The sequence below is a fragment of the Panthera onca genome, chromosome A1, assembly GCF_046562875.1.
Source record: "Panthera onca isolate mPanOnc1 chromosome A1, mPanOnc1 haplotype 2, whole genome shotgun sequence".
NCBI lineage: Eukaryota > Metazoa > Chordata > Mammalia > Carnivora > Felidae > Panthera > Panthera onca.
In genome coordinates, this window is record NC_138339.1 from 123410224 (window position 1) to 123425059 (window position 14836).

Sequence of the window (14836 nt, forward strand, 5' to 3'; positions counted from 1 at the left end):
GCCAACTCACAAGCAGTGACCAAAAGGCCGAACAACCGCGAGGTCAGGAGGAGTGGAGCACAAAAACTAGAGTGCAGGGCCCAGCAAGGACAAGGGGCCCTGGGCAACACCCCAGTCATATTTCAACAACAAAAAAAGATAAAATTAAGAAAGGAAACACTAGGAGCGCCTGGGTGGCTCAGTCGGTTGAGCAGCCGACTTCAGCTCAGGTCATGATCTCACAGCTCGTGAGTTCAAGCCCCGCATCGGGCTCTGTGCTGACAGCTCAGAGCATGGAGCCTGCTTCAGATTCTGTGTCTCCCTCTCTCTCTGCCCCTCCTCTGCTCATACTCTGTCTCTCTCTGCCTCAAAAATAAATAAACATTAAAAAAAAAAAAAGAAAGGAAACACTAAAGGGACTTCTTCCGACAAGAGGAAAATTATCCCAGATGGAAGCATGAAAAAGTAGAAAGGAATGAAGAGCAGCAAAAAGGTGGCTACATCTAAATGAATACTGATTGTATAAAACAACAATAAGAGAGTTTTCTGGGGAACAAAGTATAGAGAGAAATATAATAGTTTAAAAGATGATAATGGTGATACATAAGTTGAGAGGGCAATAAATGGAGAAATGAAGTTAAAGTGTTTTAAGGTTATTTCATCCCTCAGGAAGTGGCAAAAGTACATTAATAAGTTAGGATGCACATTGCAAACCAACAAAAGAATTCTGAAAGAATGAACAACTTAACAGGTTAATGGGATAAAAGGGAATTCTTTTTTTTTTTTTTAAGTTTAATATTTGAGAAAGAGAGAGAGAGAGCATCAGTGTGAGCAGGGGAAGGACAGAAAGAAAGGGAGAGAAATAATCCCAAGCAGGTTCCTCACAGTCAGTGCAGAGCCTGACCCGGGGCTAGATCTCACGAACTGTGAGATCATGACCTAAGCTGAAATCAAGAGTCAGACGCTTAACTGACTGAGCCACCCAAGCGCCCCTGGGATAAAAGGAAATTCTAAAAAATACTTTAATAATCCAAAAGTAGGCAAAAAAAAAAAAAGGAGGGGAAAGGAACATAGAAGAGGTAAGTCAGAGAAAACAAATCATATCCTGGTATGTTTAAATTTAATTATATTAGAAATTCATTAAATGGTCAAATTAAGAGGCAAAGACTATCAGACTTGTTTTTAAGTATATCATACAAGAAGACCTCTTAAATAAAGGGGACAGAAATCTTAGAAACAAAGGATGGAAAAACATATACTGTACATGCAGACACTAACAAAAGAACTCCAGTATAACCACACTAATACCTGACAAAATAGACTTGAAGACAAGAAAACTTACTAGAGATAAAAAGAGACATTTTCATAGTGATAAAGGGGCCAATCTGTCAGATGATATAAGCATTCTAAATGTGTATGCACCTAATAATATAGTCTCAGAAAATAAAAGACAAAAATTTAGAGAACCAAAAAAAGAGAATGACACATTCACAATCTTGGTTGGGAATTTTAACACTGTTCTCTCAGTAACAGGAAGAACAAGAATACTAAACAATTCATTAAAACAATGAGATAAAATGGACAAACTCCTAAAAACACACAAACTATCAAAAATGCTCAAGCAGAAATAGGAAATTTGAATAGATCTATAAGAAATAAAAAGATTGAATCAATGATTAAAAAGCTCACAAAAGAAAAGTCCAGAACCAGATGGCTTCAGTAAACTTTACCAAACATTTAGAAAAAAATTAACACCAATACTTCTCAAACTCTTCCAAAAAATTGAAGCGGGAAAACTCCCTAACTCATTCTATAAGGCCAACATTACCTTATACCAAAACCAGAAAAAGACATCACAAGAAAACTACGTAACAATATCCCTTAGGAATATAAATGCAAAACCCTCAACAAAATACTAGCAAACAGAATCCAGCAGCATTTTGAAAGGATTATATAGCATGACCAAATGGAATGTATCCCAGTAATGCAAGGTGGTTCAACACACAGAAATCTAGCAATGTAATACACCACATTAATAGAATGAAGGCAGGGGGGAACCACATGATCCTCTCAACTGATGCAGAAAAAGCATTTCACAAAATTCAACCCTTCTTTCACTTAAAAAAAAAAAACACCCAACAAACTAGGAATAGAACTTCCTCAGAATACTAAAAAGCATTTATGAAAAACTCACAGCTAACATCATACTCAATGGTACAAGACTGAAAGCTTTTCCCCTAAGATCAGGAAAAGGCAAGAATGCCCACTTTCCCCATTTCTATTCAACATTGTCCTGGAAGTTCCAGCCAGAGCAATTAGGCAAGCAAAAGAAGTAAAAGGCATCCAAATTAGAAAGGAAGAAGGAAAACTCTATTCACAAATGACATGATCTTGTATACAGAAAATCCTAAAGAATATACCAAAAAATAAACACATTCTGGAAAGTTGCAGAACATAAGAGCACACAAAAATCAATTATATTTCTATGTTAGTAAAGAATGATCATAAAATGAAATTAAGAAAACAATTTCATTTACAATAATATTAAAAAGAATACTTAGAAATAAATGTAACCAAGGAGGTAAAAGATTTGTATACTGAAAACTACAAAAGATTGACAAAAGAAATTAAAGACCTAAATAAATAGAATGACATCTAGTGTTCAGGGATTGGAAGACTTAATATAGCTACAATGGTAATACTCCCAAATTGATCTATAGATTCAATGCAATCCCTATCAAAATCCCAATGGCCTTTTTTGCAGAAATGTAAAACTTTATATTCAAATTCATATGGAACTGTAAGGGCTCCCAATAGCCAAAACTTGGAAAAGAACAAAGTTGGAAGACTCGTACTTCCTGATATCAAAACTTACTACAGGCTGACTCAATCCATTAAGCATCTGACTCTTGATTTCAGCTCAGGTCATGATCTCATGGTTCTTGGGTTCAAACTTCACACTGTCAGCACAAATTGGGATTGGGATTCCCTGTCTCTCTCCCTCTCTACCCCTCCCTCACTTGTGCTCACTCCCTCTCTCTAGCTCGCTCTCTCTCAAAATAAAAAAAAGTCAAAAAAGAAAACTTTTACTACAGACAAAGGTAATCAAGATAGTGGAGCACTGACCTAAGAATAGATATATAGATCAATGGCACTAAATTAAGAGCCCATAAATGCACCCATACCTCTGTGGACATCTGAATGTTTTTTATTGAGTAAATCTGACAAATAACATTGCATCCATTTATGGTATACAGTGTGTTACTTTGATACACTTACATATTGTAATATTATGGTCAATTAACATGGCCAAGACCATCTAATGAGGAAAGAATAGTCTCTTTAGCAAACGGTGCTGGGACAACTGGATACCCACAGCAAAAGAATGAAACTGAACCCTTACTTCACTCCATATATAAAAATTAACTCAGAATGGATCAAAGATCTAAACATAAGACCCAACACCATAAAACTCTCAAAAGGAAACATAGAGATGAATCTTTGTAATCTTGGATTTGGTAATGGTTTCTTAGGTGACACCAAAACACAAGCAAGCAAGCAAGCAAGCAAGCAAAAATAAATAAATAAATAAATAAATAAATAAATAAATAAATAAATAGGACTTCTTCAAACTTGAAAACTTGTGCACCAAAAGATATATCAAGAGAGTGAAAAGACAACGTACGAAATGGGAAAAATTTTTGCTAAATTTTGTGATTTCTGCATCACAAATCATTAGGGAAATGCAAACCAAAACCACAATGAGATGATATAACTCCACAGTCATTAGGATGGCTATTAATGGGGCGCCTGGATGGCTCAGTCAGTTAAGCATCCGACTTCAGCTCAGGTCATGATCTCACACGTCATGGGTCCGAGCCCTGTGTTGGGCTCTGTGCCGACAGCTCAGAGCCTGGAACCTGCTTTGGATTCTGTGTGTGGGTGTCTCTCTCTCTCTGCCCCTTCTCTGCTCATGCTCGCGCTCTCTCTCTCTCTCTCTCTCTCTCAGAAATAAATAAACATTTAAAAAAAGGATGGCTACTATCAAAACACAGAAAATAAGTGTCAGCAAGGATGTAGTAAAATTAGAAAATTTGTGCCCTGCTGGTCGGAATGTAAAATGGTTCAGTCACTATGGAAAACAGTATGGCTGTTCAGAAAGTGAACATATACCTAACAGAATTTAAAGCAGGGTCTCAAAGAAATATTTGCACATCCATATATCCATAGCAGTATTATTCACAAAAGCCAAAAGGTGAAAGCAATCCAAAGTGTCCATCAGCAGATGAAAGGATAAACAAAATGGAATACATACATACAATGGAATATTACTTAGCCTTAAAAATTCTGTCACATGCTATAACATGGATGAACCATTAGGACATTATGCTACATGGCATAAATGAGTCACAAAAATATAAATTCTGTATGATTCCACTTGTATGAGGAATCTGGAATAGTCAAATTCACAGAAACATAAAGGAGAAAGGTAGTTGTCAGTGGCAAGGTGGAGAGGGGTGTTGAGGAGTAGTTGTTTAATATGTGTAGAATTTCAGTTTGGGAAGATGAAAAAGTTCCAGAGATTACTTGCACAACAATGTGAACAGACTTAACACTACTGACCTACATTATATAAGATGGTAACTTTAGTATACATCTTTTACCCCAATTAAAAAAAATTTTTTTTACTACAATTGTTAAATTTTTTTAATCCAAAATACGGGCAAAGTACTCAAATAGGCATTTCTCCAAAGAAGATATACAAATGGTCAAAAAAACATGAAAAGATGCTCAACATCATTAGTCATCAGGAAAATGTAGACCAAAACCACAATCAGACAGCACTTCATATCCACCAGAATGGCTATCAAAAAAGAAAGAAGCATTAAAGAGGATGTGGAAAAACTAAAACCCTCATGTACTGGCAGTGGGAATTTAAAACAGTTCAGCCACTATGGAAAACATTTCCACAGTTCCTCAAAAAGTTAGGCACCAAATTAGCATATGATATACCTAGTCTACTCTTAGGAATTGAAAACAGGTGTTCAAACAAAAAAAAAAGACTGGACGCAAATGTTCACAGCAGCATAAATCATAATCACTACCCAGAAGGAGGAAACAACCCAAATATACATCAACAGATAAATGGATACATAAAACATGGGACATCCGTGAAATGGAATATTATGTGGTCATAAAAAAGAATGAAATAGTGACACATGCTGTAACATGGACAAACCTTGAAGACATATGCTAAGTGAAAGAAGCCAAACACAAAGGCCATATATTTTATGATTGAATTCACATTAAATATACAGAATAAGCAAATCCATAGATGCAGAAAGCAAATTAGTGGTTGCCAGGGGCTGGGGGGAGGAGAGAATGGAGAGTGGCTGCTAATGGGTACAGGAAACCCTGTAACATTACAACCCCAGTTCGGGGTGACAAGAAAGTTCTGGAAGTATGGAGTGGTGATGATAGCACACCATATGAATATACTTAATTCCGCTGAATTGTGCACTTTAAAATGATTAAGATGGTATGTTATGTGTATTTGACCACGATAAAAAAAAAAAATCAGTAAGGATATGTAAGATTTGCACAACACAGTGAAAAAACTTGACCTTATCTGCATACAGAACATTTCAACCAACGACTGCAGAATGGACTTTCTCTTCAAGCCTACATGAAATAGCTACTAAAACTGTCCACCTGAAGAACATGCACCTACCCCTCTGCCAGCTCCTTTACTGCCTCTTTCTCTGACCAGAGAAGTTGTCTGGGGCTCTAGCAGGCCCCACGTTCCTGAGATCCCCACATCCAGCGGGCACTCAGTCTCCAGCACTCAGTCTCCAGAGAGCAGAGGAGTGGGAGATGGGGGGGAGCACAAAGCAGGGGGAGCTGCTTCAATTGGGAGCCTTTGGAGAGAGCTCACACTAACTGCAACCCGAGGGGGAGCTGAGTACTTCACAAGTTCTGTCTCCTTAAGCCTCACAGGAAATTTATGAAGGTGAATGGGAGGTTTAGCGAGGTAACTTGCCCCAGGCCACACAGCTGTCCTGTGGGGAAATACTGGGGACTCTGACCCAGAATGCTTTCTCCTGATCCTTTTGCAATACTGCCTCAAGAGAGGAAGACGAGATCCTCAATGTCTGTTGGCTCCAGAAACCGCAATCCTGCCCCACCCACTTCTGGTCTGGGAAGGTGCTGATGTTCCTCCTCAGCTGCCAGCATTGATGTGGGGGGTGGGCAGCTACAGCCCACCAAGCTCAGGGGTACCCTTGACCTAAGTGGCTGTTGCAGTTCTTAACCACGGAGCATCCATGACTTGGCAAAGCAGTAACTGGGTCCTAAGATTGCCCTCAGGCCCAACCAAAGGTGGGAATCGGGAGAGGAGGGGTGTGTTTAATGCTCCTTTTAAGGTACAGTAGCAATACCTGCTCTCCATACAGAGTGAGCAGTCTTGGGGGAACATTAGCCGGTTAATGGGTATTAGTTCTGGAGACATTCCCAGGGAAGGCGCACATCTACTCTCCTGTTCCACAAGCAGGCTGCCAGCCCAGGCAGACATAAAGAAAACTGTCACATGACTACTCCTTAAGCCGAGGTCACCAAGGTCGGCACCCTTCCTAGTCAGGTGCCCCAGTGTACCCATGCCCTCTCAGGTTGCCATTAGGCTATGGTCTTCACATTCTTAACTCTCCAGGGATCTACAGGTTAGGCCTTGGGGCTCTCCCTCATTTAAATCTTAATATCAATAATGAGTCCTATTGTTATTCTTACATAATGATGTTATTCATAATTAAATCCTTACTAGGTACCCAACCCTGATGCTTGGTGTTGTGCATACTAATTCTCTCCATCCTCCCCAGGCCACTTGTCAGGAAATCATTATTCCCACCTCACAGATGCAGAATCTGACGCTCAATGTCTTGTCCAGCGTCACAGAGCCTCCACTTGGAGGCAAGAGCAGGATCTGAAGCTGGGTCTGTCCTAGCTCTTTCTTCCACCCTATGTGCCCCGAACTTTCCCGGTTAACTCCAGAACCAGACTTGGCCTGTGGTCCCCATGTGTCAACGAAATATCCCCAACCCAACACAGGGGCTCTGATCACCCCTGGATGAGCAATGACGGGGCAGATGAGGTGATGAGGGACACAGAAGGGGGAACATGGAGATGCGAGGTCTAGGCTCACAGGGCATGCACACCACCAGCTACACTTACCACCTGAAGGAGGGCAAGAGAGACCAAAGAGGGGGGGTCCCCGGAGCAGAGGAAGGAGAGAAGAAGGAGTTATTGAGCCACAAGCAACACAGAGAGCCCAGGCCTGTGATGGCACAGCCTCACAGCCTGGGGCACCCACCTTTTACTTCACTAATTGCCTGGTGGTGGGTCAGGGTGATGAGACCGCCTCCTGAGGGCAACCTACCATTTGACAGGTGGGGGCTGCCTGGGGCGAGGCACTTCAACAGGGCCACATCCAGACTTGCCAGACAGGGGCAGGAAGAGCACTAGCTCTTTAGCAATGCCTGGAGTCGACACAGCTGGGGGTGGCATGTCTTATTTAGCAAACCCCAATTTCCCTGTGCCTCAGCTGTACTCTCTGCTTGGGGGCAAGGCATCCTGGCAGATCTCAGGTGAATAAACTAAGGCAGAGCCAAGCCTAGAAGCCAAGTTGTCCAACTCCCAGGTCTGCTTAAAGAACCATGGCCAGCAAGCAGGGATCAGGAAGGGGGATGGGAGAAAGAGTGAGCCCCAGGACAGCGCAGGGGTGGGTCAGTGCGAGCACATGCCCCTTTCCTGCCTCCCCAACTCACATGTCCGTGCAGGTCCGTGTTGAGCAGCATCAGAGCACAGGTGAGCGTGTGGATCCCATCTAAATCAGAGATGGTGGCACCCTCAGTGTGAGGACCCATTTCTTCAAACCCAGCCACCCACCTGTCTCCTGACAGAGCCAACCTGAAGACCTTGGAGAGAGGAAGAGGCCAGCCACCAGCCAAATGCACCTCAGGGCCCAGAAGCTATGTGACGCTTCCTGCTCTACCCCCCACTGCAACACCAGAGTCACTTGCCTGCCCCAGGTCAGGGCGAACCCCTCCCTCACAAGGGACCTGAGCTCCCTGGGCCTGCTATAGGCCAGACTCCTGCCTCCTGTGACCAAACTTATCCTGACACTCAGACCCAGGAGTGGCTATGGGTCGTGGACTATGTCCCTGCCTTGGCCTGTGTCTCCTCCAATAACTGGCCTAGTCCCCCAGTTCCTGGGACTCGAGTCCATCCACAGGAAAGTGCTGCTGCTAAGAGGGCGAAGAGGGCCCCAACCCAGACCTCCACACCAGGACCCCTACCACACCAAGAATCAGCACTGCCAGGGGGAGCAGGGAGAATGAAAAACCAAAAGACTGAATCTAGGATCGAGGACTTCCAGGCACAGAGAATGACAATGGGCAAGACATTTGGAAGGTCTCTCGTCCAGCAAGCAGACCCCACTCTATGTGCCATCATTCAATGTTCACTGAACAGGACAGAGGTGGCACATGGACCAAGGGTAGGAGGAAGCCAGGGCCCAGCAGGGGCGGCAGGTGGGACAGATGGCCGTACCTTCCGAGGTGCTGTCATCCGGGTTGCACTGGCAGTACCGGCGGGAGAAGTGTGTAAGGACCCGCTCACGCTCCTGCGTCTCCCCCATCAGTGGGAAAGCCTTCAGGAAGGTTCTGGAAGGCAATTCAAGGATGCTGAAGGCCTCCTAGAGTCCCTGAACCAGTCTAGGGTAGGAATCCCCCCACACACATACCACATAAACCTGCCAGAGTGGGCCAGGGCTCTAGGGCCCCAGCATCTGGGCCAAGGGGGACATCCTGGCCCGCAGGACAGCCTCTGGAGTGTGGAGGCTAAGGGCATTTAGAATTTCAGTCCTCAGTGCCCTCCAGGAAGGAAGCAGGGGACAGATTATGAAGAACAAAGGCAGATGAGCACCTCAGGGCTACCATCAGCTCTGCTTCAGGATAAATACCCACCCCTCTCTCGATCCTCTCTGGCGGGGCCTGGATTGGCCACAGCTGCCCCTCAGACTGTTCCTCCTCAGTCATTCCTGCTCCTCACCGGATGTGCCACCAGCTGAGCCCCAGGCCCCACCCTGGCCTCCCTCACTCTTCCCCCACCCCAAATCTGAGCTGTCGCCAAGTCCCAACAGCTTGGTCTTCACCCCTGATCTCAAATCCTCCTCCTCCTCTGCCCTCATCACATGCCCCGGACACCCGCAGCAGTCTCCAGACAGGTACACCCCTGCACCTCCTTGATACATCTTCCCTGCAGATACCGAATGGCCTTTCTAAACAAACATGTAGTCGAAACTCGTCCTTGCTTAAAACCTGTCATTGGCTCCCCAAAGCAGTCAGGATAACGGCCAAACTTCTCATGTTCTGGCCTTCATGATCACGCCACCTGTCTCTCCTATCCCTCCAAGGTCCCCTCCCCCCAACCTCCCACACCATATTCACACCCTAGACAGGACAGGCACATTCACTGCCCCATGCCTCTGAGCGGGCTGAAGCTATCTGGAAGGACTTTTGCTCCTCTACTGGGCAGCTCTGAACCCCTCTCCTGGCCTACTTCAAAAGTCACTGGCTCTCAGGGGCCCATGAGAGTTGATAGCAAAACCAAAGGGGCTGGGAGATGGGGCTGAGGCACAACTTTTCTTGGGAAGGAAAACTGCAAGCTGAGCAAACTTGAGCCTCTATCTGTCCAGGGTTCACGAGACTAGTTCGTTCCTAACTTTGCCATGGTTCATTTGGTTCCTTGAAAGCCTATTTTGCTTTATGCTCTCTCATGCTGCTCCTAAGGCACCCTGAGACCCGTGAGTCCATCTTGGCCAGCCCTTAGCCTCTAAGCCTCCCAAGGCATCTCAAACTGCAGACCACGTTCTACTTCAATCCCAATCAGTCAACGACTGCCAGACAAAAACATTCTGTGGGCGCCTGAGTGGCTCAGTCAGTTGAGTGGCTGATCCTAGATTTTGACTCAGGTCATGACCTCAAGGTTTGTGAGATCAAGCCCCGGCATCAGGCTCTGTGCTAACAGTGTGCAGTCTGCTTGGGATTCTCTCTCTTTCCTCTTTCTCTGCCCCTCCCCTCCCCCAAAATTAAATAAATAAACATTAAAAAAAAAAACAACCCACTCTGTCTGCCCTCTAGTACTCTCCTTCCCTGCTCTGGTCTCTCCTATTCCCTGTTCTCTTTCCCCACCCGGCACCCAGCTCTGCCTGCCCCCTCTAACTACACTCCACTAGGACTTTTTAGAATCCATCTCCCATCTCGGCATTGATTTGCCCTACCTACAAGCCATCTATCCAGCTCCTACTCATCAGTCCAAATACCCCTTCCCCAGGGGTCCTCACCAAACCACAACCCAACATGGCCACCACCAAACCCTCAGGAGGCCCCCAGGGTCAGCCTTACCACTGCCCAACCTCCCCCCCTGAAGTCTGGCAACACAAATCCCTCTAGTCAATCCTCTGGATGACCCCTCACACCAACCTTTCGTCTAGTCCCACTGCCCATCTCACGCCTGTCTTTCCCACCAGACCCTCTTCAGAAACCTGCACACCTCCAGATCAAAGGCCACCAGCACTACCTTCCAAAACACTGTTTTATACCCAGCACGTTCTGTGGCTCCCCAGTGCCTGTGCAGTCGAGCCTAAATCTACTGGGCTGGTATACAAGGTTCTCCAGCCAAGCACCCACGCCTCTGATCATGAGCTGACCCTGGTGAACATCTTCTCCAACCAACCTTCCTCATCCCAATGCATACTTCACACTCCGCTCAGGATACAGCGCCCTGCAGCAGACTGACACTTCCACTGAGAACCTGAGATAAGCGAGACAGAACGAATCTCTCTAAAGCTATCAGGAAGCCACTGATGCCACAAAAACCAGAAGGCCAGAAGGGCTGGGGTGAGGGGCTGGTCTACAGCTGCTTTTTCCTTGGGGGCATTGTTGATTATTGGCAAAGGCAAGACGCAGAACACTTGGCGGCTTCAGGGAGCTTAAGACACAAACCTGGAGACCTGAGGGGCTGTGAACACATGGCCAGTGTTCCCTTAGAGACATTGGCCAAATTCTGAAGATGTGAGGGGCAAGATGCTAAGAAGCTAAGCAGAAAGCCTCTGAGAAGTAGAGGGATTGGGGTTTTTATGACACTCTTGCCACACTGAGGAAATGCAATTAGGATTCAGGACCCACCAAAGGAAGAGACCCCAGTGAACACATTAGGCTTCCAGTGGAAAAGGGGGAACGCTGACTTTACCAAACTTTTGTGCAGCCTCTCTTCAGCTCATCCCTGGTTGGATTAAGACTGCACCCCCTGACCCCCTCTAATTGCCCAGGAAAGGAAAAGGTAAACCTTTGTGGGAGGAGTATATAATAACCTAGAGCCACTATAATTCCATACAAAATGCATAGCATCTAATAAAAAAAAAAATCACTGAACATGCAGAGAAACAGGATATATGGATGGAAAACCAAGAGAAGAAAAAGAGACAATAGAAACAGATACAGCTGATTCCAACAGTACAGATATTGTGATGAGCAGACAAGGACTTCGAAATAACTATGATTAATACGTTCAAAAAGAGGGGTGCCTAGGTGGCTCAGTTGGTTAAGTGTCCAACTCTTGATTTCCACTCAAGTCATGATCTCACGTTTTGCGGGATCAAGCCCCACATTAGGCTCTGCACTGTCAGTGCAAGGCCTGCTTGGGATTCTCTTTCCCTCTCTCTGTGCCCTTCCCCCACCGTGTGAGCATTCTTCTCTCTCTCAAAATAATAAACATTAAGATATATATATCATATATATATATGATATCATATATCATATATATATATGATATATAGGGGTCCTGGGTGGCTCAGTCAGTTTAGAGTCCAGCTTCAGCTCAGGTCATGATCTTGTGGTCTATGAGTTCAAGCCCCACGTTGAACTCTGTGCTGACAGCTCAGAAGCTGGAACCGGCTTCAGATTCTGTGTCTCCCTCTCTCTTTGCCCCTCCCCTGCTCACACTCTCTCTCTCTCTCTCAAAAATAAACATAAATTTTAAAAATATTTTTAAAATATTTATTTTAAATAAATAAATATATATGTGTATGTGTATATACACATGTGTATATACACATACACATATACATACACATATATATATATATGTTCAGGGGCACCTGAGTGGCTCAGTTGGTGAAGCATCCGACTCTTGATTTCAGCCCAGGTCATGATCTAGCAGTCGTGAGTTTGAGCCCAGCACTGGGCTTTCTGCTGTCAGCATAGAGCCCACTTTGCATCCTCTGTCCCTCTCTCTGCCCCTCCCCTTGCTTGCATGCTCTCTCTCTTTCTCTCTCAAAAACAAACATTTTAAAAATATTTTGTATATATATAATATATATATTTTATATATAAAAAATATATTTATTATATATAATATATATATTTATGTTCAAAAAGAGAGGGAACGGTGGAGAAAATGAGTGAAAAGATGAGAATAAATTCCCCCAGAGAATTAGAATCTATTTTTTAAAAATTGGGGGGCACCTGGCTGGCTCAGTCAGATATACATGCAACTCCTGATCTCGGCATTGTGAGTTTGAGCCCCATGTTGGGTATGAGATTAAGTAAAAATATTTTTTAAAAATTAAAAAATTAAGGGGCGCCTGGGTGGCTCAGTCGGTTGAGTGTCCGACTTCGGCTCAGGTCACGATCTCGCGGTCCGTGAGTTCGAGCCCCGCGTCGGGCTCTGGGCTGATGGCTCGGAGCCTGGAGCCTGCTTCCGATTCTGTGTCTCCCTCTCTCTCTGCCCCTGCCCTGTTCATGCTTTGTCTCTCTCTGTCTCAAAAATAAATAAACATTAAAAAAAAAAATTTTTTTTTTTAAATTTAAAAAATTAAAAAATAACAAAATGAAAATCTAGAACTGAAAAATATAATAGTTAAAAGTAAAAACTCAGTAAATGGGTTTAACAGAATATTAGACACAGAAAAAAGGGTAAGTGAACTAAAAAAGCAGGTCAACAGAAAATATCTCAAGCGAAGTAGAGAAAAAAGAATGGAAAATACATTTTTTTAAGTGTAAGAGACATGTGGGACATGGTGAGATCTAACATTTGGGACCACCCCCCACTTAGCTCAGAGACTGCTGTCCCCCGCCCCTAGGGCTTGTGGCCTGGTGACTCCTTGCGGGCCCTGCCACCAAGGACTGCTAGACCCTGGGTGGAACTCCATCCACTCCTCCCCACACCGAGGCCTGTACCTGACCCTCCTGAAAGATACTCTGTCCAAACACCAATAGGACCTGAGATCAAATCCCATTTTTGTCATCTCCCCCCTCAGTGACTGAAGGGAATCACTTTACCTATCAGCTGGTTCTTCATTTGTAAATGGCAAAGATAACCCTACCCTACAGGGGTGTGGTGAGGATGAATGAAGTCAGCAGGGAGTATAAAGATCTACTACCTCTGGCAAACAGGAAGTACTCAATACAGGCAAGCCCTTTGCCCTTGCCTCTCTTAAAAGTCCTGACCACATTCCCACCTTCATATCCTCAGCCCACCACATAGCAGGCACTCACTGAGTTGTTGGACTGCTGACGTGCTCATGGCCCCTTCTCCACAGCCTTCCCAGAGGGGTCAAGAGACTTGCCCAAGGATGCACAGCAAGTTTAGGATAGAGCTGGCATGAGAATCCAGACAGTGGCATGTACCACCTGTGGACACCGCCCCATCCCAACCCCACTGACCTGAGCGCTCGGTCCAGAGTCAGGCCTGAGAAGTCGAAGAAACTGAGGTACTCCCCAGCCACCAGCCTGCTGAACTCGTTACTGTCAGGAGAGCATGAGGTGTCCATTAGAAATAGGGCATAGCAAACAATAGGAGGTACATGGGGAGTGGGCACACCTGACCTGCCCTTCCCTAGGCTGCCTCCCTCTGCTGGCAAGTTGGACTCTGACAGCTTATCTTTGGGAGGGGCATTAGGAAGGTTTCAGAAAGGAGGTGCTGTCTCAGAAAGTAAGCCAGTCAGGGGAAGGGAGTAGGGAGAGGGATGATACAAAGTGTCCCCAGTAGAGGAAACTGCACAACATGTCTAAGAAGCTCTCAGCAGGACCATGTGGCTGGAGCCAGACAGCAGGAACATAGCAGCAAGAGATGAGGGAGGGAGCAGGGCCTGAGGGGCAAGGGAAGGATGGGTTAGTGATCTGGAAGGGTATAAAGCAGGGAGGAGATGCATGAGTGGTCAGATCTGAATGTGGAACACCACCTGCTGAGTGGAGACTCCCTGGGGGCTGCAGTGGCTCTCCCAGAGGGGTTGGGAAGGAGAGAGATTTCAGAGGAAGAATCCACGGGAGATGGACTCGTGTGGGGCATGACACTGGAGGTGGCCCTGGGGGGAGGTGTCCACAGCTGTCCAACAGGTGGAGCTGGATGTACCCCTGTGAGAGCTGTGAGCTGGTTAATGACTTGGAAGAAAGGATGAGCCCATGCAAGAGGAAGGTGCAGACTCAGGACGGAGATCAGAGGAAGTCCCTCTTAAGGATGCAGGCCTTCTCAGGCCTGAGAAGAGAGAGGGAGCCAGTAAAGGGGACTGAGAAAACAGCAGCCAGAGAAGAAGGGATACAGTATCCTGGAGGCCACGAGTGTTTCACGGAGACCGAAGTGATGAATTCTTGACAGGAAAGAGAACGAATTTCAACCTGAACCTACTCAAGCCCCAAGCTCTCCCTCCCATTTACAGGAGACTAGGGACTGAGGCAATAGGGAAAGCATGAGGTAACTCCGCGGGGACACCAAATCCAAATCGTGGAAAATTCTTCTGGACAAA

At 45.3% G+C, this 14836-nt stretch overlaps 1 protein-coding gene across 4 annotated transcripts in view; it reads right to left on the reverse strand.

Moving 5' to 3' along the window:
- Positions 1–14836, reverse strand: part of PSD2 (pleckstrin and Sec7 domain containing 2) — a 56374-nt gene that overhangs the window by 13799 nt on the left and 27739 nt on the right. For all 4 annotated transcript variants that reach the window (XM_060635996.3, XM_060635994.3, XM_060635995.3 and 1 more), the window contains 3 exons: positions 13758–13838; positions 8581–8693; positions 7797–7855 (listed from right to left, as the gene is read on the reverse strand). In XM_060635996.3, the coding sequence (XP_060491979.2) occupies positions 7797–7855; positions 8581–8693; positions 13758–13838 (253 nt within the window). The remainder of the gene's footprint in view (positions 1–7796; positions 7856–8580; positions 8694–13757; positions 13839–14836) is intronic.